Source organism: Hyla sarda, chromosome 2, assembly GCF_029499605.1.
Source record: "Hyla sarda isolate aHylSar1 chromosome 2, aHylSar1.hap1, whole genome shotgun sequence".
Lineage (NCBI taxonomy): Eukaryota > Metazoa > Chordata > Amphibia > Anura > Hylidae > Hyla > Hyla sarda.
This window is the reverse complement of record NC_079190.1, coordinates 254,300,342-254,325,381: the sequence shown is the minus strand read 5'-3', so window position 1 is coordinate 254,325,381 and position 25,040 is coordinate 254,300,342. Positions and strand designations below refer to the sequence as shown.

The following is a 25,040-nucleotide window of genomic DNA, read 5'->3' as shown; positions in this document are numbered from 1 at the left end:
GTGACGCAAAAAACACGCCCTCATTCTGGTCTGTAGATGGGGAAAAATAAGTTATGTCTATTAGAAGGCGTGGAGGGAAAAACAACCTAATGGCCTGGTCCTTAATGAGATAAATAACAAGTTTTAAGACCCTTTTCCTTGAACTGTGTCTTGTGATGTTTCTTTTATTAAAGGGGAATGCCAATTGGCTGTTGTAAGTCAGTGCTGCCATTGTCAGACAGTGACTGGTCAGTCCAAATTGACAGGCATTAGTAACACCCAATTTATTTATTTTTATTATATTTATATTATATTATAACTATTTTATATTTTCATCCACAGACTGAGGGCTTGTTTTTTGCGCAACCATTTGTCCGTTGTAATGCCATCACTCACTTTACCATAAAATGTATGGCGCAACCAAAAAAATACTATTTGTGTGGGGAAATTAAAAAGAAAACCGCAATTTTGCTAATTTTGAAAGGTTTCGTTTTTACACCGTACACTTTACGGTAAAAATGATGTGTTCTTTATTCTTTGGGTCAATACGATTAAAATGATACCCATGACAACATACTTTTCTATTACTGTTGTGCTTAAAAAAAAAAAAAAAAAAAAAAAACACGCTAACTTTTAAACCAGATTGGTCTGTTTTAAAATTCCCCTATTTTGAAGACCTATAACTTTTTTTTTTTTTCATTTTTACCGTATAAGTGGCGGTTTGAGGGCTAATTTTTTTGGCGCTGTGATCTGTACTTTTTTATTGATACCATATTTGCTTATATAAAACCTTTTGAATTATCAATTTTTTTGGGAACTTTTTTTTTCTTTACGTTTACGCCGTTAACCATACAGTAACATTATATTTTAATAGTTCGGATACTTCATGCACGTGGTGATAACAAATATGTATATATTTTTTTTATTTTATTTTTTTACACTTTTTGGGGGTGAAATAGGGAAAATGGGACAATTTACGTTTTAATTGGGGGAGGTGATTTTTTTCACTTTTTACTTTTTTTTATTTTTACACTTTACTAGTCCCCATAGGGGACTATTTATAGCAATCATTCAATTGCTAATACTGTTCAGTGCTATGCATAGGACATGGCACTGATCAGTGTTATTGGTCATCTTCTGCTCTGGTCTGCTCAGTCCGATCATCCATTTTAGTGACCGCAATGCTGCAGATGCCGTGATCTGTATTGAGGGGTTAATGGCGGACATCCGCACGATTGCGGATGTTGGCCATTACCGGTGGGTCCCTGGCTGCTATGACCCGAGCATCGCTCTGATGCTCACGGTTATGTATAGGACATAAATGTACGTCCTGGTGCGGTAAGTACCACATCACCAGGATGTAGATTTACGTCCTGCGTCGTAGCCTTTTACAGGGCAGTTCCCACTCTGGCACTTAGTGGGATGTCCCTCCCCTTCACATAAGCAATAATGTCTGTATACCAAGAGGCTTCTGGGTTGTCATCACAAAACAACCACTTTTAATTGCTGTTTAATCCTCCCTTGTGAAGACATTGTTGAAAAGATACCCTACTACCATCTTTTTATAACAACAAAACTCTGTGGAAATTCAATTGTGAATGTTAAGCCATTAGCCCCAAAAGTGCATACTTGAAGGCAGTGGTGGAGTAAATGTCAGACACCCCTGGCTGTATGGCTTTAGTGGGACTAAAGGATTCGGAAGAATCCAGTCTGGCTGTTCTTTGATTTCTCCTTGCCTCCTCCTTGTGACCTGTCAATCGAACACAGTAATGTGTAATAAACCAACTTCTTTGTCCTAAAGCTTATACGGCCCTTGCTGTACAAAGCATGGTTGCTAGCTGTACAGTTCTGTAATGTTCTGGTCTGTTATGTCTGTTCACACTTACCTGGCATAATGATAGGATATGACACCACTTCTAAAAATGTTGGGTCTTACCTGGAGCCCTCACTGATCCATAGACTGAAGGGGCTACAGTGATAATTTGGTGCTGCTAACCCTTTAGTTTTCCCCTGCACAGATAGTGGCCGTGTCACTAAACACTTCAGACCATGACACTTATTCCACACTGTGGCCTGAGGTTCCAGAAGTCAGACTCCTACCAGTCATAAAGTAATTGTATATCCTTGGTTAACTGTAGACAGATTGGAGTCTAAATGCTGTTTTGTATTTAATTATTCATTTTTTTTTTCACTTCCACGCAGAAAGATTTCCGTGTCCAGGAGCTTCCGTTGGCTCGAATTAAAAAAATCATGAAGCTTGATGAAGACGTTAAAGTAAGCTTTGTATTTTTTCTTATCCAAGCAATATTGTGTTGAAAAGTTAATGCATATGATGGAAGGCTATTTCTTAAAGGCTTTTACCAGAAACAATGTTCATCATTTACCATTAGGATAGGTGAGGAGTCTCTGTTTATTGGGGTTAAGACCACTGGGATATAAGATAAGAATGGACTAGAGCAGCGTTTCCCAACCAGGATGCCTCCAGCTGTTGCAAAACTAACTCCCAGCATGCCCGGACAGCCGAAGGCTTTCCGGGCATGCTGGGAGTTGTAGTTTTGCAACAGCTGGAGGCACCCTGGTTGGGAAACACTGGAGTAGAGATTGGACATGTGGGCTACAACTCTCTATTTGAAGGAGTACTCCGGAGGAAAACAATTTTTTTTTTTTTTTTTTTTTTTTTTTTTAATCAACTGGTGCCCAAACAAATTTATAAATTACTTCTATTAAAAATAATATTAATCCTTTCAGTACTTATCAGCTGCTGTGTGATCTAGAGGAAGTTGAGTTGTTCTTTTCAGCTCTCCGCTGACACCTCTGTCCATGTCAGAAACTGTCCAGAGCAGGAGAGGTTTTCTATGGGAATTTGCTCCTACTCTGGACAGTTCCTAAAATGGACAGAGGTGTCAGAGCACTGTGGTCAGACAGAAAAGAACTATACAGTTTCCTCTGTATTATACAGCAGCTGATAAGTACTGGAAGGATTAAGATTTTAAGTAGAAGTAATTTACAAATATGTTTAACTTTCTGGCACCAGTTGTTTACCCCTTTTAACTCTGTGGGCCTGATAAACATGGCTGGGTATAATGCTCTATCTTTTTAAGGCCCAAAGAGTTAAATGGATCAGCAGCATGCATGTCTATCACTCCCAAGAAAATGGAGGTCCTGTGTCTCCCTATGTGAACCATCAGTGGAAGTTGCGGCAGTGGATCCCTACCAGTCACACTTATCTCCCATCCTGCAGAGTGTGGCGTAGTTCTGATGGGATTAGAATACTTCATTCAGTATGTCTTGCATAAAACAAATATGTTCAATTATCTGCGATATTTTTCCTGAAACCTCCGGTTCATATTCCTGTGTTATGTTAGTGTTCACTGGATGAAAAAATAAATGAAAACTATTTTAGCTGTTATAAGGTAGAAATGAGAAAAAAAAAATTTAGTGTCATGACGGCCAAAGCTGGATGCAGCGGTTACATTAAATTAGTTTCCCCTGAAATAAATAGAACCTTTTTTTTAGTCATGGTTCATTGTTACTGTATTAGATAAGAGGTGTGGCTTGAACAGTGGAGGATGTCCTGCTGCAGTCAGTTGCCACTGCATAAAATGGTGTTTCCCAACCAGGGTGCCTCCAGCTGTTGCAAAACTCAGTACCAAGACCCCCACCTATCTGCGGAATAAGCAGGCATAGGCGCCCAGTAGTGCCATTTACTCCTAAGCTCTTTGCTATCTTTGTTTTGCTGCCCCATAGACTTATAATGGAGCAGCAAGTCCAAAATTGCTGAAAGCCAGAAGTAAAAGTTACTGCCGAGCTGTTATCTCCGCTCATTCTACTAATGGGGGTCTCGGTACTGAGACTTCAACTGGTACCTTACATGTACCTTACATCCTAGCATATTTTAATCCAATCTCAATAGAACCATTTCATGTGGTATAAAGGTAGAGCTGCACAGAGCTGTCCTACATTCAGACAAGTTTAATTGAAGAGGAAGTCATTTCTCTAGTAGTGCTGTTCTGTTAAACCTTAATAATATGGAAGTATGTCATTTAGATGATCAGCGCGGAAGCTCCAGTACTGTTTGCCAAAGCTGCCCAGATTTTTATAACTGAATTGACCCTGCGTGCCTGGATTCACACAGAGGACAACAAAAGGAGGACTTTGCAGGTAATGTGTTGGTTTGCTGTAGAAAACCACTTGCGCAACTATTAGGCTAGGTTTCCAGTCAGAGATTCCAAGTGTGCCCGGCCACCAACTGAATTAGTTGGCACTAGGACCATGCAGACATTGAAGTCCCCATAGATGGCAATGACTTCTGTGTGTATCATTCTTATAGCGACTGATTATCCACCGATGAAGTTCCATAGTGTGGAATCCCATAGACAGCAATGGGGTTCTGCTGCAGCAGAATTTTGGAGTGGAATTCTGCTCGGAAATTCTGCAATTTGAAACTAACCTTTAAGAGGTACTCCAGGTGGGAAAACCTTTCCAAACTGGAGTTTTTACTTGTAACTGAAGTATTTTATAAATCTGTATAACGTTCTATGTAAAAACTTAGATGTCAAACGGTAAGAACTTTTAACCCCTATCTGCAGGATAGGGGATAAATGTCTGATCGTGGGCGGTTTGACCGCTGAGACCCCCTGCGATCTCCCGTATGAGCCCCGGCTCTGCTCAAGGAGATGAAATTTCACACCCATCATGCCAGCTGGTGGAAACAAGCCCCCCATTCATCTTGTCTCCACCTCTCCCATAGAGACAAATTTAGGGGGCGTGTTCACGCCAGCTGACGTGCTGGATACGCAACTCGCCTGAGCAGAGCCGGGGCCCTGCATGGGAGATTGCAGGTGTCCCAGCAGTCGGCCCCCCTCCCCCGCAATCGGACACTTATCCCATATCCTGCAGCTAGGGAATAAATTTACTACTGAACATCTTTAAGCCTTCAAATACTTATCAGCTGGTGTATGGTCCAGAAGAAGTTGCGTTACTTTTCTGTCTGACCACAGTGCTCTCTGCTGACACCTCTGTCTGTGTCAGGAACTGTCCAGAGCAGGATATGTTTTTATGAGGATTTGCTTTTGGTTTGGACAGTTCCTGATACAGACAGGGGTGTCAGCAGAGAGCACTGTGGTCAGACTGGAAAGAACTACACAACTTCCTCTGTAGTATACATCAGCTGGTTTGTACTGTAAGAAATAAGATTTTTAAATAGAAGTAATTTACAAATCTGTAACTTTCTAGCACCAGTTTGTGAAAACCTTTTTCTTCCTCCAAAGTAGAAGAGTTAAAGAAGCCGTCCCGGGTTTTTTGTGTTTGGCCCATATCACACACATTCACAGCACCAGTTTTATTCCAGCACAGCCGCATTTGTGTTTCATTACTCTAATTGTGATCATGTTCCTGACTCCAAATCTTCCAGTACCTAATGTTTCCGACAGAAGGCTGACTTAAGGCTGACATAATCACCTACCATATCTTTCTTAATAGTTCTCAGACCCCTCCCCCACTACATGTGCTCTCTATGGGATCGTGATATATAGTAGTTCACCTCCCCTGAGGCTGTGTTTACACACTGTTTCATGCTGCTTTTTTTTTTATTTTGTGATGTCGCGCCCCCCCCCCCCCCCCCAAATCATGACAAAAATGGAGATGATACAGCAATTGTGCAGATTATGGTAAACACTTGTAATTTTTTCCACTATTTTGAAAACTCACTGCAAAAACAGCTATGGCTATGTTCACACATTGCATCAAATAAGTGGTACTGCAGCTAATTACCATGTTTTTGCTGTATATAACTGAAATCACTGTAAAATGGCATATATTCAGAATGTGAACCCAGCGGAAAGACAGTAGAACTTCATAAAACACAACTTGTGATTATAAAGCAAATATCTTTCTCCTCATGGAAATATTTCTCAAGCTGCATAGTGTGAATTGACACCAATCCACTTGAGCCTCAGTTCACCTGGGTGATCTCCAGCACTAGCAGCCGGAGATGACCTGGTGCAATGATAAAACTCCTAACCCAAAGCCAGAGGAGTCATGGGAAATGTAGGCTGCATTACACAAGCCACATCTTTATGCTTTGTAAGCAAAGTTGGAGCATATCCCATGTATGCCAGCTCAGCACTAATGGGTAAGAAATAAGGCATATACAAAAAACATCTATACATTATTCTCTAATAGCCTATGCTGCAATATACAAGCTAGAAAGAAAAAAATACTGGGATGCTTCTTTAAAGGAAATATCCCACTCTTTAATATTGGCTTAGGGTGCATTCCCACGTGGCGTATTTGCTGCGTATTTGGTGCTGCGTATTTTCCTACCCATTGACTTCAACAGGGAAAATAAAATACGCAGCAGCAAATATGCCGTGTGGGAACGTACCCTTATACTGCGGATGGGCTATTCATTTTTAATCCGAAGGGCTCCAACTCCCAGCACCCCTGACGATTAACAATGGGCCATGATGGTCATGTGATAGGTGTGCAATGATCTAAATGATTGTGGCAGGCCACACTTTGTGGCTATCATACCTAAGCAGATGTATATGGATATCCCTAGGCTGGGGAGTCCGTAGCCCAAAAGTCCAACTTTACACATTTGATTCCAAGCTTAGACTCTCTCTGTATTTGAGTACTTCAGAAATGGCTCCTGTATAATATCTTGTAATAACAAATTTGCAGTAGTGAAACTGTCACATCAGCCCTTTCTTTGCCTGTGAAATTAAATATTCAACAGGCCATGCCTGTTATCAACTTTACAGTACATTTTAAGCCCTTGCCCCAAACTACTCCTTATTGAATATGCTGTTATTCTGTGTAAGATTTTTCTCTGTATGCACACCTGTATACAGAATTGTAAAATGCTGTGGAATATATAGGTGCTATATTAGTTTCTATTATACAGTATTAGTAATATATTGGGGCAGGGTTATTTGCCCAGAGCAGCCAAACACAATTCTTCCAATTTGATGCAGGAGAAAGACAAAATCAGAGTTCTCAAAACTGTCTGAGAGGGTACATTTCTACAGACTCCATAGCCCTGGGGTATCCTTTTTATTCACACCAAATGTTTATGTGCTGTCCAGTTGGAAATACGCTTCTTTCAGCAGCACATTCAGTGAATGGCTACATAGTAATCCAGACATCATTTCTTGTAGTCGAATGCAACAGGCATTTTTAATGATACTATACCATATTCGTTAATGGGATTGTCACCTCTCCTAAGGTCTTAGTAAACACATGTATTCACCATAAAACAATTATAGGGCATTTTTTCCTAAACTGTCATTTGTGTTATTCTTCCTAGAAATATATGAAAACATTGACAAGCTGTAGTTACCATTTGAAGGACAGCCTAACACTTGAAGGTTAATTGTAATGCCCAGATGTAAGTTTATTTATAAGTTAACAGAGGGACAGTACAATGTAGCATTGTATAAGATGTTTCAAAGCTATTTATTGGGCAATAACTTATTTACTTTTATTTTTGGTATTTCCTTTTAGAACATTGTTACTAAAAGTACGCATTTTTTTTTTCTCACTTAAACCTTTTTTTTTCCTTAGAGGAACGATATCGCCATGGCGATAACAAAGTTTGACCAGTTTGATTTCCTAATTGACATTGTTCCCCGGGATGAGCTAAAACCTCCAAAGCGCCAGGTATGTCTCATATAGTTGAAAAAACATGCTCTAATTTCTGGATATACCTGACAAGACCTTTCCTATTTGCACAGTATTTGAATATTTGTAAGATAGTGGGGACATTTATCATTGTTTGCTTTGGTAAGCGATTTCTGCTTTTTTTTTTTTTTTCTTTTTTTTTTTTTTCTTTGGGTTTGCTTATGTGTGACACATTTTATCATACTTCACAGAGGGGTTGATAAATTTAGCTTAAGCAAAAACCAAATGTACGTAGCCTAAATGTACTAACCCATTTATTTATTTATTTTCATTTCAGATCCGTGTATCCTGTGGGCTACTTCAGATTTGGACTACAAATTTTTGTTTAATATTAACTATTTTGTAACGAGGGCTTGTGGGGGAGTGTTTTTTAAATGTGGTGTTTTTTTATTTACTTTACAGGCTTAGTAGTGGAAGCCATCTTATAGACTGAATCCATTACTAAGCCGGGGCTTAGCGTTAGCCCCAAAAACAGCTAGCCCTAACCCACAATTACCCCGGTACCCACCGCGACAGGTGTGCTGGGAAGAGCCGGTAACAATGTTCCTCGCCCCAACCTGGTAATGTTAGGCTGTTGCTGTTTTGTTGGTATCTGGCTGAGAATAAAAATACAGGGAACCCTATGCGTTTTTCTTTCTTTCTTTAATTTACGAAAAAAACGGATAGGGTTCCCCCTATTTTCATTCTCCGCCAAATACCAACCAAGCAGCAACAGCCTGACGTTACCAGGGTGGGCGAGGACCATTGTTGCTGGCCCTCCCTAGCCTAAATAATGCCAGCCTGTTACCGCCTAGGCCCAGGAGTGCCATATTTGATGCTCCTTGTCTGTTAGTATTGGCTCTTCCCGGCACCCCTATGGGTACCCGGGGGGGGGGGGGGGGGGGGGGGGGTTGTAATTGGGGGTTAACGCTAAAAACCATCTGGCGCTAACGCTAAGCCCTGGCTTAGCAATGGTTTGTCTATAAGACAGCTTCCACTACTAAGCCTGTAAAGTAAATAAAAAAATAAAATAAACATTTAAAAATAACTTTTTTATTCCAAAAAACACTCCCTCACAAGCCCTCGTTAACCATTTTATTAACATTACACAAAAAAAACACACTGGTCATCGTCGTAGTCCACAGGAAACATAAATCTGAAATGAGAAAGTAAAAAAAAGGAAAATAGGTTAGTACATTTATTGTAACAGTCATGTGGCGCGGGTGACAAGCTTGTCCTTTTTAAGCAAAAAAGCTGCTTAAAGAGTCCCAGCGCTGAATTATAGTCGGTGGGTGTGGCTGGTGGCGGGGCCTCGCGGACCTCGCGCCACGCCTACCCGACTGTCCTTGGCTTTCATAAAAAGCCATTTTTTGGGTAATAAAATCTAGGAACTATTAGGTAGAAAGGTTGTTATTCAAACCACTTGCACACAGTAGACATGCCGTGTGCAGGTTATTGCAGTAAAAGATCATGACAGTTGCGCTTTAAATCTCTCTCAATATCTTTATTTGCGGAATATTGGAGGCGGTAATTTACCAGTACTGCCGGCTTCAGACACACAACATATTTTTAAGTTGGTGGCAAAATTGACCTGTCGTGCGCCAAAACTTTATTTTTAACCCCCTTAACGACCATGGACGTATATAGTAAAGTTTGTGCCCGGCTCCCGATCTGTGAAGTGCACTCAGCTTTGTATGTGCGGGGTCCCGGTTGCTATCAGCAACCAGGACCTGCAGCTAAACCGGACATCGCTTATCGGGCTGATGTCCGGTATTAACCCTTTAGACCGGCAATCTAAGTTGATTGTAGCGTCTAAGAAAGGAGAAATCCATACCGGCTAGCTTCAGCAGAGCTGTTTGGGTCCACCGCAGTTAAATCGCAGCATCCAGAATAGCTGAGTGGACAGCAGTAAGTGCCTTGCCTTCTTCCCAGCTGTCTGATCGGCGTTTGATTGCTCCAAGCCTGAAATCCAGGCTTGAGCAATCAAGCACAGAAAACTGATCAATGCATTGAACAATGCCTGCAATCAGTGTATGCAATGTTATAGCCCCAAGAGGGGGCTATAACACTGCATAAAAAAAGTAGAAAAAAAAGTTAAATGTGGTTTTAACCCTTTGCCTAATAAAAATCAGAATCATCCCCCTTTTCCCATAAAAAAGTTTATTTTTATTTACAAACATGTGGTGTTGCCGCATGCGTAAATGTCCGATCTATAAAAATATATAGGAAAACCAGAAGACAAATAATTAATCTCACTCACCACGTTAGATGTCCCAGGTAATGTAATCTTTTATTCCATGGAATATAATGCAGGAGTTACAGGAGCACAAGGTCCATGGAGCGGGGAGTGAGAGCAGTCGCTCTCAGATGCAGGGGCACACCACAGGTGGCAACCAGTTTCGCGTCAGCCGATGCTTCTCCCGGCCAGGTGTGTGCCTATAAAAATATATAGTTAAACTGCAAAGACTAAAAAGAAATGGCAAAAAACTTATCAAAAAGTTCGATCAAAACAAAAATGATACAGATAAAACTTCAGATCACAGCGCAAAAAAATAGCCCTCATATCGCCCAGTTCGTGGCAAAATAAGTTATAGGGGTTAGAAGTTGACAATTTAAACGTATTAATTTTCCTGCATGTAGTTATGATTTTTTCCAGTAGTAAGACAAAATCAAACCTATAAAAGTTTATGGATCTACAGAATAAAGAGAAGGTGTAAATTTTATTATTTTTTTTTTTTTGTTTCGCCGTCGATTTTTGTGTAAAATGACTTGCGCACGAAGTAGAATTGGTGGCGCAAAAAATAAGCCATCATATGGAATTTTAGGTGCAAAATTTAAAGGGTTTTATTTTTTCCTCCTTTCAGTTTTTGCACATATGATTTTTAAAATGTAACGCTTGGTCCTTAAGGGGTTAATTATAGATTTTTATATCAATTCTGTGTATTATGCACATTAAAATGTTAAAAAAAATTGAGTGTCTAAAACTAGAACTCATAGGTGGGAACACTACGTATTTTTTGGTTCACATCCCAAAAAGTGATCAGATGGGAACAGTAGGGTTTTTTAAATCATGAAAATTATACCGGTCGGTCATAAATTATTGTGGTGTTAAAGGGGTTCTCCGGTGCATACACATCTTATCCCCTATCCAAAGGATAGGGGATAAGATGCCTGATCGCGGGAGTCCCGCCGCTGGGGACCCCTGGAATCATGCAAGCGGCACCCCATTTATAATCAGTGCCTGGAGCGAACATGCTCCGGGGACTGATTACAAACGGGGTGCAGCGGCGGGACTCCCGCGATCAGGCATCTGATCCCCTATCCTTTGGATAGGGGATAAGATGTGTATGCACCGGAGAACCCCTTTAACGCTAAATATTTGTCCAGCAACCAATGGTTAATTCCCTCCATTGTGTTACTTTATACTTTTTTGTGTGTGTTAATTGGGGAGTTTGCTTTCCCACTCCCGTGTAGTTATGGCTAAGTTATATTTTCCCTGTCTCTTGGGGTTAAGATTTCCATCAGTATGCCAAAAGCTGTCTGCAGTGACAAAGGATTAACCTCTATAATATAATGTTATGTTGAAAAGTCTGCCTACATAGGGGGAGATTTATCAAAACCTGTCCAGAGGAAAAGTTGAGTTGCCCATAGCAATCAGATTGCTTCTTTCATTTTTGAAAAGGCCTCTGAAGAATGAAAATGATTGGTTGCTATGGGCAATGCAGCAAATTTTCCAATGGACAGGTTTTAATAAATCTCCCCTTAGTGTTAACATTTTGATTGTGGTTACAGATTAACCCCTTAACGACTCAGAACATGTACGTCCTGGTGCGGTGGTGCACTTGCGTCCTATACATAACTGCGAGCATCGGAGCGATGCTCGGCAGGTCGCGGCTGCTGCTAGCCGCCAGGGACCTGCCGGTAATGGCAGACATCCCCGATCGTGCGGATGTCCGCCATTAACCCCTCAGATGCCATGATCAATGCAGTGCTGCAGTCACTAAAATGGATGATCGGATCGCCCGCAGTGCTGCCGTGGCGATCCGATCATCCAGAACCGCAGACTGAGGTCCCCTCACCTGTCTTTGCTACCTTTCACGGGTCTTCTGCTCTGGTCTGAGATCGAGCAGACCAGAGCAGAAGACAAACGAAACTGATCAGTGCCATGCTCTATGATTGCTATAAATAGACCCCTATGGGGACTATTAAAGTTTAAAAATAAGAGTAAAAAAAAAGTAAGTAAAAGTCAAAAATCCCCTCCCCCAATAAAAATGTAAATTGTCCGTTTTCCACCATTTTATCCTCCCCCCCCCCCCCCAAAAAAAATATAAAAAAATATTTAACCTTATTTGGTATCACCGCATGTGGAAATATCCCAACTATTAAAATGTTAATTATCCCGTATGGTGAACGGCGTGAACGTAAAAAAAAAAATCCAAAATTGATAAATGTTTATTTTTTTTTTTTTATATATGCAGTTGTGGTATCAAAAAATGTACAGATCACAGCACAAAAAATGAGCCCTCATACCGCCGCTTATATGGAAAAATGGAAGTTATAGGTCAGCAAAATAGGGATTTTAAACGCACTCATTTGGTAAAAAAGTTTTTTTTTGTTTTTTTTTCCCCAGCTGGATAATAGAAAAGTATGTAATCATGGATATAATTTTAATCGTATTGACCCACAAAATAAAGAAAACGAATCTATTTTACCGTAAAGTGTACAGCGTGATAACGAAACCTTCCAAAATTTGCTAAATTGCGGTTTTCTTATTAATTTCCCCACACAAATAGTATGTTTTTGATTGTGCCATACATTTTATGTAAAAATGAGTGATGTCATTACAAAGGACAACTGGTCGCGCAAAAAACAAGCCTTCATATTAGTCTGTTGATGAAAATATAAGCGAGTTATGATTTCTAGAAGGCAATAAGGAAAAACGAAAATGTAAAAATAAAATTGTCTGAGTCCTTAAGGGGTTAAAAACCACCACCACAAATGTATTAAAAAGTTGTCAAATACCCTTTTGACATGTACAGTATCCTTCACAGGATTCTATAGCTATACAGTAAGATCTCCCTTAGTGGACACCTCCCAATAGCGGACAGTTCTTAATTCCCTGGCAGAGTCGCATAAGACTTAATGTATTTGCAGCCTCTGAATAGGGGACATTCGGAATAGTGGATGCGGACACACCAGAAAGGGGAAAATAGGGGACAACCAGGCTTATGTGCCGGCCCTACCTTGTACACAGGGCCACCATCAGGGGGCACAGCCAATACCCCAGTAAGGGGCCCCTGAAGAAGCCCCAGCACAGAAGCAAAAGACTGCTGTTTAAACAATGGTCTCCTGCTTCTGTATGTCTGCTGGCCACATCATTCACCCCTTCCTATGCCACTTTATTCCCCTGTGCCAAATCATCCCCCTGATTACCCCCTGTGCCACATCATTTTCTCTTTATCTCCCCCCCCCCCGTGCAATTTAATTCCTTCTTTATTACCCCCTGTGCCACTTTATTCCCCTGTGCCACCTTTATAAAGAGGGGAGTGACGAATTTACACAGAAGGTAATAGAGGGGGAATGAAATGGTACAAGGGGATCAAGAGGGAATGATGTGGTAAGGGGGATAATTTGGCACAAGGCATTGGGTAATAAGTTGGCACAGGGTATAAAGGGAAGATGAAATGATACAGGGGAAGGGATAAGGGGTGAATAAATGGCACTGGGAGTTCTACTGTAATATTGCTTTTTATCTTGTTTTATAGGTAATAACCCTCTGGAGTGAGTACAGTACAGTATTCGTCATTTAGAAAGATTTTTGAGCCTTTTTTTCCCAATAGGAGACATCTCTCAATAGCGGACACTTTTTTGTTCCCCGTGAGTGTCCACTATTGGGAGATTCTATTGTATATAGTTTACATTTAACTCTGCACCTTTAAATCCTGCGCGTCAAATCTGTGCATGATACTGTACGTGTGAATACACCTAAATGCACAAGATTCTACACCTAAATGTAACTGATGCTCCACAGTGGAAGACTTGGTGCTCCAAATGGATAACCAGTGTTTTGTGCTGTAAACACGTCTGCGTTCCGCTCTATCTACAGGCACTCTCAGCTGCTGTAAACATCCTTGACTGGAAGCTGTGAATCTATAGAAAAGGCTTTCAGTCGGATGTTTACAGCTGTTGGCTGCTACACTCCTCTCTGCCAAGGTTCATGTGAAATGAAGCGGGCACCTTAATCGTTCACTGAGTAAATTGTAGCAAGCTCAGTCATCGTGTTTAAGTAATGATTTAACATTGTGTGCCAGTGTTTGGTTAACTATGTCCTTTCTGGAATGAATGGTGGGATAATCCATTATTTACAATGTTATTTTAAAAACCTTAAGTGAGAGTCAATTATTTAGGGAACGTCTGTAGACATGCCTTAGTTTTGCAGTTTGATGTCACAGTTTTCTTTTGGCACTTAGCTAGTACAAAATGCTAAAGAAGGCAATGTAAATAAATGGAACATAAGTCCCCCGGGTGCTCTGGTTTCCTCCAAAGTTCATGTAAGTGGGGAATTGTTCACTCGTAAGTGGGGAATTGGCTGTCCATGTGAATTGTCCTTTGAGAATTTGGCTTGAGATAGAAAGATGGGAAAGTTAGATGTAGAGGACAAATCACAACTAGGTGTGTAAGTGGAAAGCCACTACTCTTTACTGATGTGTATAGATGTGCTAGATTGTGTATGTCAAGTTAGTCATAATAGGTAACACAGGACAGACTACAATGTGTTATGCTTGTAGTCTGTGTCTCTGTGGTTACAAATGGTAATCTATTGGTGGAATCCAGAAAACTGATGTGTTTGGCTTGTTTTGTGCCAAAATCCTGTCCCTTGGGATATTCTGTATGCACCAAAATTTCCACCACTTTTCAACCAACCTGTTTTCTGCTGAAAGCCTGACTCCCTGACAAAGTACCTCTCCATGTTATTTTTACAATGTTATCCTTTTTTTTTCTTTTTGAGCATTGTATATGTAGCACTCACAAATTTGGTGCATCTGCTACAAAAGCTCTAATGGCGTGCACCGCATAAGTTTAGGATAAGCCCCATATAGGCAGGATAGACAGCCAGACTAATTAAATTAATACATTTTTTTTTATTTTTTTATTCTTACTCGCCTATTGTTCTTTACTTCCATGTTTTATTTTAGGTGCATTGGCGTGATGAAACAATGTGTGCAAATGCCTACAATGTATAGTCTTGTTTTGAAACAGGACTCCAGACACTTGGGAATTTTTGCCATTTTCTAGCTTCCCTGGAAGGGAGGAAGAGAAGAAAATGCTATGGGAGGGCAAATTCTTCTTTTTTTTTTTAATTCTGCATGTAAATTCTGTGTGAATTTTGTGTGAAACTCCTTTTGTCATGGATAATAAAAAAAAAAAAATCAGCTTTTAGCTGTGGATTCTACCTGAAGAAAGAATTCTGGCCCACATGAGGATTAAACATGTCCAGTGTCAGATTCTTGTAGCACAAAGTCCATTAAGGCCAAAGGAACTTTAGTTTAAGGATGAATTGGAGCAGAATAAGCAAGTGGAATTAGGCAGAGTTCACACTAGGTAATTTCCTAGCAGTATACGGTTTTGAAATTCTGCTCTGAAATTCTGAACCCAGAAATTCTGCTCTGAAATTCTGAACCCAGAAATTCTGCTGGCAATGGGATTCTGATGGACAGTGCACACTGCAGAATTTTTGAAGAAGTTTCCCCTGGAAAATCCCCTCTACAAATTTCAGCAGGACATTGAACTCCATATTATGGCAGATCTCTGCTCTGCAGCCATTGCTGTCTGTGGTGACGGCAATGTCTGTGCGGCCCTAGCGCCAACTAATTCAGTCAGTGCTGTCCGCATTCGGAGTCTCCATCCAGAGATTATGCAGTGTGAACCTGGTCTTACTCGACTACATTCTTCTCCAATTCCTCAGTGTGGACATACCCTATTGGGGTATAGGATTTCACACTTTTAGCCAGTGTTGATCACTTCTAGATATCTGCCTTTCTCTGGAAGACTGATGGCCTGCGGTGATGCTATATGTACAGTTTTAATGACACAACCCAAGTATTTTTCGGTTTCTAAATTGTCAGCAGTTTGTGTGGCCCATAAATGACTGCTCTCCTCTTGGTTTGATTGTAGTAGCCATCTCCCTGTGTGGGGTTACACCACAGCTCCTGTGTGGCTTTATTGTATTGTGGACTCCCAATAATAGCTACCTTTTTCTGCCTCTTTAATTTGTCTAAGTTTCTTCCGGCAGCAAGACTTTGATAATTATTGGTGGAGGACATCTTACACCTTGCCCCTTATTTCTGACTAACCAGACACAATGGGGACCTTTGAGAATGGTTTGGGGGTTTGCCAGCTGTGCGGATGAGAGGAGAGGTAAGGGATGTATAAAATCTTTGTTCTCTCAGAATAAGGCTGAAAAGAACTGTGTGCAGGGTTTGTAAACATCCTACACTCTCAGCTGTGAATGTGAGGTGGCTGGGAGAAGGGTGTTTACTCCCTCTGTCATGGAATACTAAGCCAGGCATTGCTATAAGCTACCAATATAGAGATGTAGTTACTTTTCCCTACACTTAATTGTATTCTTTACACTATATTAATATGGGGTTTGCTTTAAAAACCAGGTAACAATCAAGTTATCTAATGGATTCTTATTTTGTGCTCTTGTATCGATTAGGAAGAAGTTCGGCAAGCAGTGACTGCAGCAGAACCCGTCCAATACTACTTTACATTGGCCCAACAACCAGCAGCCGTACAAGTCCAGGGACAGGCAGGCGGTCAGCAGACTACTACTTCAACTACTACCCTCCAGCCTGGCCAGATTATCATTGCTCAGCCACAACAAGGACAGGTCAGATGAATGTTTGCTTCTTCTGTTGCCCTTAATATTTTGGCAGGAAAGGCACTTACACCTGTCTTCCACAGGGGTGTGGAAAAAAAAATAACTTGCCCAAGGGTGTGGAGATTTAATAAAAAAATGACTTGTCCACGGGACTAAAACAGAGCAAAATCTACTTGTTCCTCATGACGATCCGGACCAATTTTCGCTTGTACGCTCTCATTTTTTCCTCCTCGTCCTATAATAGCCATAACTACCTACTATACCTTTTTTAATTTTTCTAGAACATTCTCCGAACCAGAAACACACACACACACACACACACACACACACACACACACACACACACACACACATATATTATACATATACACATATATTATACACACACACACACATATACATATATACACACATATATTACACACACACACATATATATTACACACACACATATATATTATACATATACACACATATATATATACATATATATATATATATATACACACACACACACACACACACACACACACACACACGTGTGTATAATATATATGTGTATATATGTATATGCAAATCATAAAATGTTGCAGTATCTTGTAATACCTTTTTTTATTGGACTAACAGCATTTTGTAGAGAAGCTTTCGGGATTCCTCCCTTTATTAAGTCCAAAGCAAATCTAAGCTCACAAGCAGAAGACACAGGTTACATCTCACAAATATGCAGGGGTTAAGACAATAGATGTGGAGAATTCACACTAAGATGGGCCATAAATTGTCCTGCTATAGGAACATAGACTAAAAAGATAAGGATGAGAAAAAGGGGGAGGGAGGGGGGAGCAGGGGATAGACTGGGAATTAATTAGGACAAAGTGAGATGCAAAAGAGAATACAGTACAGTACAGGTTATAAGACATTTTGATAATGAGATAAGAAGCTCAAATCCACATTAAGTCCCCTGTTTTTCGAGTCAAAAAACAGTATCATTTTGGCTTCATTACATTTGAAGCCAAAATGATACTGTTTTTTGACTCGTAAAACAGGGGACTTAATGTGGATTTGAGCTTCTTATCTCATTATAAAATATATACACACACACACACCTAATCGGTGAGGTGAAATTGAAATAGTAAAAGGTGAATTTGGTGGTTTTCTTTTCTACGCCATTTACCTTGTGGTTGAGCTGACATGATGTTTTGATACTTTAGGTCGCCTGATTACAGCAATACCAGATTTGTATAGTTTCCCTCATGTTTTACTAATTTAAAAAAAATTATCTAAGCTTTTCAAATTTTTTAATTGCCATTTTTTGTCCCTATGTAGATTATTTTTAAATTTTTCCGCATTCCAGGCTGTATGAGAGCTTTTTCTTCTTTTTTTTTTTTTTGCACCATGTGTTTTTTGTATCGGTACCATTTTGGTATTGATCTGACTTTTTAATCGCTTTTTAACTTTTTTTTTTCACTGTGATGATATAAAAATTGCAATTCTGTGGTTTGGTATTTTTTTACATTTAGGTCATTTACTGTATGGGATACATAATGTTATATTTTAATAGTTCGTACAATTACACATGCAGCGATACTAAATGTTTATTATGTTTACATGTTTTTATATAGGAAAAGAGGGTGATTTGAACTTTTAACCTGGAAGGAGTTAATGTGTGTCTTCTAAACTTTTATGAAAAAATTTTTTTTTGTTTGTTTTACACTTGGAGGAATCATTAGATTCCTCATACAGATCAATAGAGTTGATCTCCATTGATGAATGAACTCCATTGATCTGTGTGCGCTGCAATCCCATTGATAGAGCCTAGTCCAGCCAGGCTCTATCAATGACAGGGCCATGGGACAGCAGAGAACAGAGGTAAGCCTTCCGGCTACCTTTTACAGTGGATCGCCTCACCCCCTACTAGCCCACCAGGGAGCATTCACATGTCCCTTTAGATGCCGCTGTCAGCTTTGACAGCGGCGGTCTAAAGGTTTAATAGCCAGCCGTGGCTATCCCTGCATGCTGGCTATTAGTGGCCGCCCCCAGCCACTGAACACAGCCAGGGGCTGCAGAGTATGGAGCGGGCACGTGTCCGTGCTGCCGTGCTTGTAGGGGGCTTTCAGGTCTGACCCTGCTCGCCCGAAGCAGGACTAAGGGCCATAAAAATTCACCTGCCCGGCGCCCAGAACTGCATATCCTGGGCGTCGGGCCATACGAATTCCACATCCCTGCTACCATAGGGTTGGGAGGGCCAGTCATCCACTTTCACTAGGTTTTTATTAACAATCTCTAGTAATTATGCATTTTCAGAGAAAGCTCATTTAGCATTTGTGGATTTCCTGTACAGAGTGCACCAGTAACTATGCAGGTGGGAGAAGGTCAACAAGTGCAGATTGTCCAGGCCCAACCACAAGGTCAAAGCCAGCAAGGTCAGGGTGGAGCAGGACAAACCATGCAAGTTATGCAGCAAATAATCACCAATACAGGAGAGATCCAGCAGATTCCGGTATGTATGAAAACTAGCTGCTTTTCAGTTTCCATTCTTCTTCTGCATTCAAATCTGTAAATGCTTTTCATAAAGGTTTCATTCAGAATGCGAGAAATTCCGTACTTAGTTGAAGGTCAACTTTTAGGAATGCACCACTGGGTATTTATAGTTACTCATTTTGTTGGAACAGATTACATAATAAATGTAAAAAATGTTAAAAGAATGGAAAAAGAAACTAGTTTTACTCTTGCAGGTGCTTCCTGTTTTGGGCATTGATTATTGACAGCAATTTTTTTTTTTTTAAGCTTTCGAAAAGCAAGAACATGTATAATGGTTTTTATTGCAACATTGTTCACATGGTGTGGGTGTTATATATTTATATTTTGGACTGTGATGTTTACGTTAATATTAGTTATGTATAGTTTACACAGATGGGCTCTTATCCTTTTAAAATAAAAATAGCTTTATGTTACATCTGACACCCACAGCTACTAAGCTGTCCACACATCCTAACATGATTACATAGAATTGTCTGGAAGCCTTAAGTTATTGGGGGGGGGGGGGGGGTGTTATTAAAAACTGTGCAGAGGAAAAGTTGCCCATAGCTACCAATCAGATCGTTTCTTTAATTTTTAACAAGGCCTTTGTAAAATGAAAGATCTTATTGGTTGCTGTGGGAAACTCAGCAACCTTTCCTCTACACAGGTTTTGATAAATCTCACCCATGGACATTACCAAAGAAAATTTTTCATGGTTTTATTTTGACCACGAGATGGTTGTCTGGATATTTTATATACGTATTGATGTTCGAACACAGGTTGGTATTGGTCTCATTCTGAAGAACTTTGTGAATGAGAAGTAACATAAATGTCTGGGGAGTTCACATAAGTAGGCTGCCCCTGTGCAGGAAAGGGCCTGCCCAGTAGTATATATACTCCATGAATTATTTTACTATATGTAACCATAAACAAGCATATTTTCTCTGGAGTTTTGCAAATGGTATCTGGCATATGCATACCACCTTCCTTATGCCTGGCAAGTGATAGCAGAAATTGGTGTTATCATGACATTATGTATTTGTGATAATGTGGTTATTATGGAATCTGACCCTCAGGGGTATTCTGTTGTACACAGTATACAGTACATGCTCAGGCCGCAATATAACCTTTTATTTATTCATTATTTTTGTAGGTGCAGCTCAACACAGGGCAGCTTCAGTACATACGTCTTGCTCAGCCTGTGTCTGGAACACAGGTTGTGCAGGGACAGATTCAGACCCTAGCAGCCAATGCACAACAGGTAATCTTCTTAAGATATATTGATTTGTGTGTGTGGAGGGTGATGCATATATTAATATATAGATTTGTGTATGTATATAATATTGTGTGTGTATGTATGTGTGTGTATGTATATATGTGTGTGTGTATATATATATATATATATATATATATATTTATTTATAAGGGACCGACCGATTATCGGTTTGGCTGATATTGTTTTTGGGCGTTTATCGGTAATCCGTTAATGCCGCGCTGCACTTGTTCCCAGGGGCCGGGGTCCACGCTACTTCTGGCTCCTGCTGTGTCCTGCGTTTCGCTGTGCGCAATGACGAATGACGTGACACGACGTCACCGTCAGTGCGCACAGTGACCGCTCAGGAGGACGCCACCGAAGCCAGATGTAGAGTGGACCCCGGGAACAGGTAATTATAAAACCGGGGATGGGGGAGGCAATGGGGCCGGGGCGGTGCGGGGGGGGGGGTTGTGCGGTTTGGTGGCGGTGATTGGACTCAGGAGGACCCCCGCACAGGCAGAGGGAGAGAAGCGGGTGGCAGAGCCTATGGCACCGCATAAGCCGTTGCAGTTCATTGATTTAAAGCGCTGCTTTAAATCAATGATCTGCAGCGGTGTTGGTGGGGGCATAAATAGCCGATAACTTATACCGATATTCTGGTATAAATTATCGGCCCTAACCTCCACAGATTATCGGGATCGTCCCTAAAATATCGATATTGGTCGATCCCTTATGCATGCATACATACAATGGGGCAAAAAAGTATTTAGTCAGCCACCAATTGTGCAAGTTTTCCCACTTAAAAAGATGAGAGGCCTGTAATTTTCATCATAGGTAACCTCAACTATGAGAGACTGAGAAAAAAATCATCGCCCCCTCCCATAGCTTGCATTGATGGGCGGAGGCGTGACGTCACACGCCGCCTGCCCCGTGGTCGCTGGTAATCAGACCCGGAGTGAACATGCTCCGGGGACTGATTCTAACTGGGGTGCTGCATGCAAGATCACTTGGGTCCCCAGCGGAGGGACCCCTGCAATCAGGCATCTTATCCCCTATCCTTTGGATAGGAGATAAGATGTCTAAGCGCCGGAGTACCCCTGTAAGCATAATGAATTACTGCAGATTATAGCCTACCAGCCTCACCTCCTTGGGGACGAACCACTTTGTCCGTGGGGGATGTCCTTTGTTATTGCAAGACCCACAAACATAATTTTTTATTTTTTTTTCTCCCATCTGGGAAATTTGAGAAGGGGGGTGAAGGTAAAGCATGCACATACTGCCTTTAAACTTGCAACTACAGTTTTTCGTCTGTCTTAATGAGGCAGAGGAGGTGTTGCAGTTTATTGTACAGCACAGACTAGTCCCATCTGGTGCACCAATGATGGGATTTAAGCGGATGAGTTATGTTTTCATGTGTTCAGAGATTACACTACTCTACAAAATGAAAATTTAGTTCTGCATCTGGCATGGAAATAGGTGATAATACCAAAGACTGTGGTGCTGAATACAGTGGATTTTTTTTTTAGGTCTATTGAGATATATATACACACACACACATGCATAGAATGAGGTACTCTTGTTGTTTAATAGTTTACCAATTTAAGAAACATGTACAATCCTTTTATAAAAGCAGTAAAGAATATATACAAAATTTACTTCCAATCCAGCTGAATGTGGGCCTAAAAATCCTACAGACTATACTGTACAAATGCTAAGGTACCAATCAGCATGAGACTCTAGAAATTGTGTCCATGGAAAAATTAGTGTTCAGCTGTATTCACAAACATATCTATGACCTAGGGCAGTGTTTCCCAACCAGGGTTCCTCCAGCCTTTGGCTGTCCGGGCATGCTGGGAGTTGTAGTTTTGCAACAGCAGGAGGCACACTGGTTGGGAAACACTGCCCTAGGACATAGGATTTCTTTGCCTATGATGATGATTTTTTTTTATTATTATTGTTTTTAGATTACGCAAGCAGAAGTACAACAAGGTCAGCAGCAATTCAGCCAGTTCACTGATGGACAGGTAATGTCTGAAATGGTAGTATAAAGCTAATGAAACCAGTTATGGCTTAGTGTAATAACACATTTCTGTTTTTCAGCAATTATATCAGATACAGCAAGTAACCATGCCTGCTGGTCAGGATATCACACAGCCCTTGTTCATCCAGTCAAGTGGTCAAGCAACTGATGGACAAGCTACTCAGGTCACTGGAGACTGATAAAATGATCAGAGGGTGATTGGGGCAATAAAGACAGCACAGGCATTTATTAACATGTGGAAAGACTGGCGGATTCTCTGACTTCAGCACATCGAATTGAGAAGTCTGCCGTTTGATACATTTCTAATAAGGTGGAACGTTCAGTCCGGCAGGATATCTGTGCACAACATCGAGATCTGCAAATCACTGTAGTAAGCACCAAAGTAGGTGGACATTTGTACCCAGCAGCCCTGACACAAAGAACTTCATAAGCCCCAATGCACTTGACTGCATTGTGTGTTTTTAGCAGTTGTCTTGTTCACACTTTATAATAAACAAACTTGAGCAAAAATTTCAAAATGCCATTGGGGTTCCATGCGGCATCCCTTCTAAAAGGGCTAGATTGTTTATCTGCCTCTGCAAAATATATTAACAGAATTTGCCCCTTCATCATATTCGGATCCTTTCCTAGGTTTTTATTTTTCTTCTCCGCAATCCTGCCTTTTTGTAAACCTCTAATGGAAGGAAGGGAAATTTATGTAACCCCTTTTGGCTTCCTATCCTTTTCAGCTGTTTGTGATTGAAATTGGTAAATGTGAACAGGGGATTGAACGTTATAAATATATATATATATATTTGTTTTCTTTTTTTTATTTTTAAGTATTGTGCTAGTCTGAATTGAATGCATGTGAAATCTTTGCACAGACAGCAATAAAGTTTCTTTTTAGATACACTTTTCTTAATTCTTAGTTTTATATGTTCATTTACACATTCAGGCAGTGTATGCAAGTCAACTTTTTCATGCTTTTTTTTTAAATCATTATATATACCGTATTTATTGGTGTTTATTTATTCAAGTTTTGTCATTTTTTCTTAAACAGTTATATAAAAAAACACACCATCATTTTAACAGGGAAATTTGAGTAAAAAAATTAATTGAAAATAAGTGACTTGGAAGATCTGAACTTAATGCCGCCCCCCCCCCCCCCCTGTGCAAAACAATTATCCTTTATCTCCCCTTGGGCAAATTTTTCCCCTCAGTCTGCTCCCCTGTGCCAAATGATTTCCCCCCCACCTAATCTCCCATGTTCCAAATTATTCCCCCACCCTCCATCGGCTCCCTTGTGCCAAATGTTTCTTCCGTAGTCTGCTCCCTCCCCTCCTCTCCTCCTTACCTGGCTTGTGTCTCCGGGCAGGCTCAGGTGTCATTCAGGCTGCTCTGACTAGTGACGTCCTTTGCGCTGCATCAGGGACTTCATAGTCAGTCCTGGCAGCCACTGCTTGTCACTGATTTAAAGTGGTTGCAGCATCAGACGGTTTTTAAGATCAGCAGCCTGAACAGTAAGAAGTGACCAGCGACGGCTGCTGGATTTATCGGCGTATAACACGCAGAGTTTCAGCCTCCCGATTTTTCATCAAAAAAATTATGCCAATACAGTAATTTTTTCTAATGAAAAGTTTCCTTGTACTGATAATGCAATCTATGTAGTCACCATTCTTTCTTTTGTAGACTGATTCTGGTGGAAGACCCATAGTTTTTTGTTGGTGTCTAAGTATGTCCAAAACCACTGATATATAGCGTAGGTAGCTGTTAAATGCAGAGCAAATTAAAATTTACACTATATAGTTGTTCGGAGCTTTGCTCACTTCATAGATTGCGGGTCCTGGCTGCTAATGGTGGATATCGGCTATCATGCTGATGTCTGCCATTAACCCTTCAGCCACAGTGATCAATACTGATCACAGCATCTGAAGTATTTAGAGGGACTTTGAGAGACTCATTAGACCACCCACAGCGAGACTGCAGGGGTCTGAAGAGCGGGAGGGGGGTATTCTTGTAGGCATACCATGCCAGTAGGTTGGCGATATTAATGTTCAATGCTTTGCCTATGCATAGCCTTGAACGGTAATGGTAATCAATAGCATCAAATTCCCCAAATTTAACTAAAAAACATATTTAGTATCATCACAAACTGTTAAAATATAATGTTGATTATCCCCTAATGGCATAAACATCAAAATTGCGTTTTGTTTTTTTATTTATTATTATTGCATCCCAGAAAAAAAGGTGGTCATAAAGTCACATATATTAAATGTGGTAGTAATGAAAACTACAGATCACGGCACAAAAAAATTAGCCTTCATGCAGCCGTGTATATGGTAATATAAGAAAGCGGGAATTTTAACCCCTTAAAGGGCTTATCCACCATAAGATGATTTTAGTGCTTACCTGCCAGAAAGTAAAGGACATGTTTAGGAAGGATATGTGCTAGTCTTGGGGCTAAATTGTTGTGTTCTGAGTAGGGATCGACCGATTATCGGTATGGCCGATAATCACGATTTGGGGCATTATCGGTATCTGCAATTACCTTGCCGATAATGCACCACCCCCGACCTGCTGCACCCCACCGCGACCAACCCGTCGCACCCTCCACCGCACCGCCCTGGCCCCATTGCCTCCCCCATCCCCGGTTTTCTAATTACCTGTTCCCGGGGCCCACGCTACTTCTTACTCCTGCTGCGTCCTGCGTTACACTGTGCGCA

The 25,040-nt window shown here is 40.7% G+C and overlaps 1 protein-coding gene across 5 annotated transcripts in view; it reads left to right on the top strand.

Moving 5' to 3' along the window:
- NFYC (nuclear transcription factor Y subunit gamma) overlaps positions 1 to 23,237 on the top strand; it is a 59,760-nt gene extending 36,523 nt beyond the window's left edge. For 4 of the 5 annotated variants that reach the window (XM_056556990.1, XM_056556991.1, XM_056556992.1 and 1 more), the window contains exons 3-10: positions 2,182 to 2,253; positions 4,027 to 4,140; positions 7,546 to 7,641; positions 16,361 to 16,534; positions 18,864 to 19,022; positions 20,196 to 20,303; positions 22,262 to 22,321; positions 22,398 to 23,237. In XM_056556990.1, the coding sequence (XP_056412965.1) occupies positions 2,182 to 2,253; positions 4,027 to 4,140; positions 7,546 to 7,641; positions 16,361 to 16,534; positions 18,864 to 19,022; positions 20,196 to 20,303; positions 22,262 to 22,321; positions 22,398 to 22,517 (903 nt within the window). In that variant the 3' untranslated portion in view covers positions 22,518 to 23,237. The remainder of the gene's footprint in view (positions 1 to 2,181; positions 2,254 to 4,026; positions 4,141 to 7,545; positions 7,642 to 16,360; positions 16,535 to 18,863; positions 19,023 to 20,195; positions 20,304 to 22,261; positions 22,322 to 22,397) is intronic. The other variant, XM_056556987.1, reaches the window with a different exon arrangement.
- Positions 23,238 to 25,040: the final 1,803 nt, after the last annotated feature.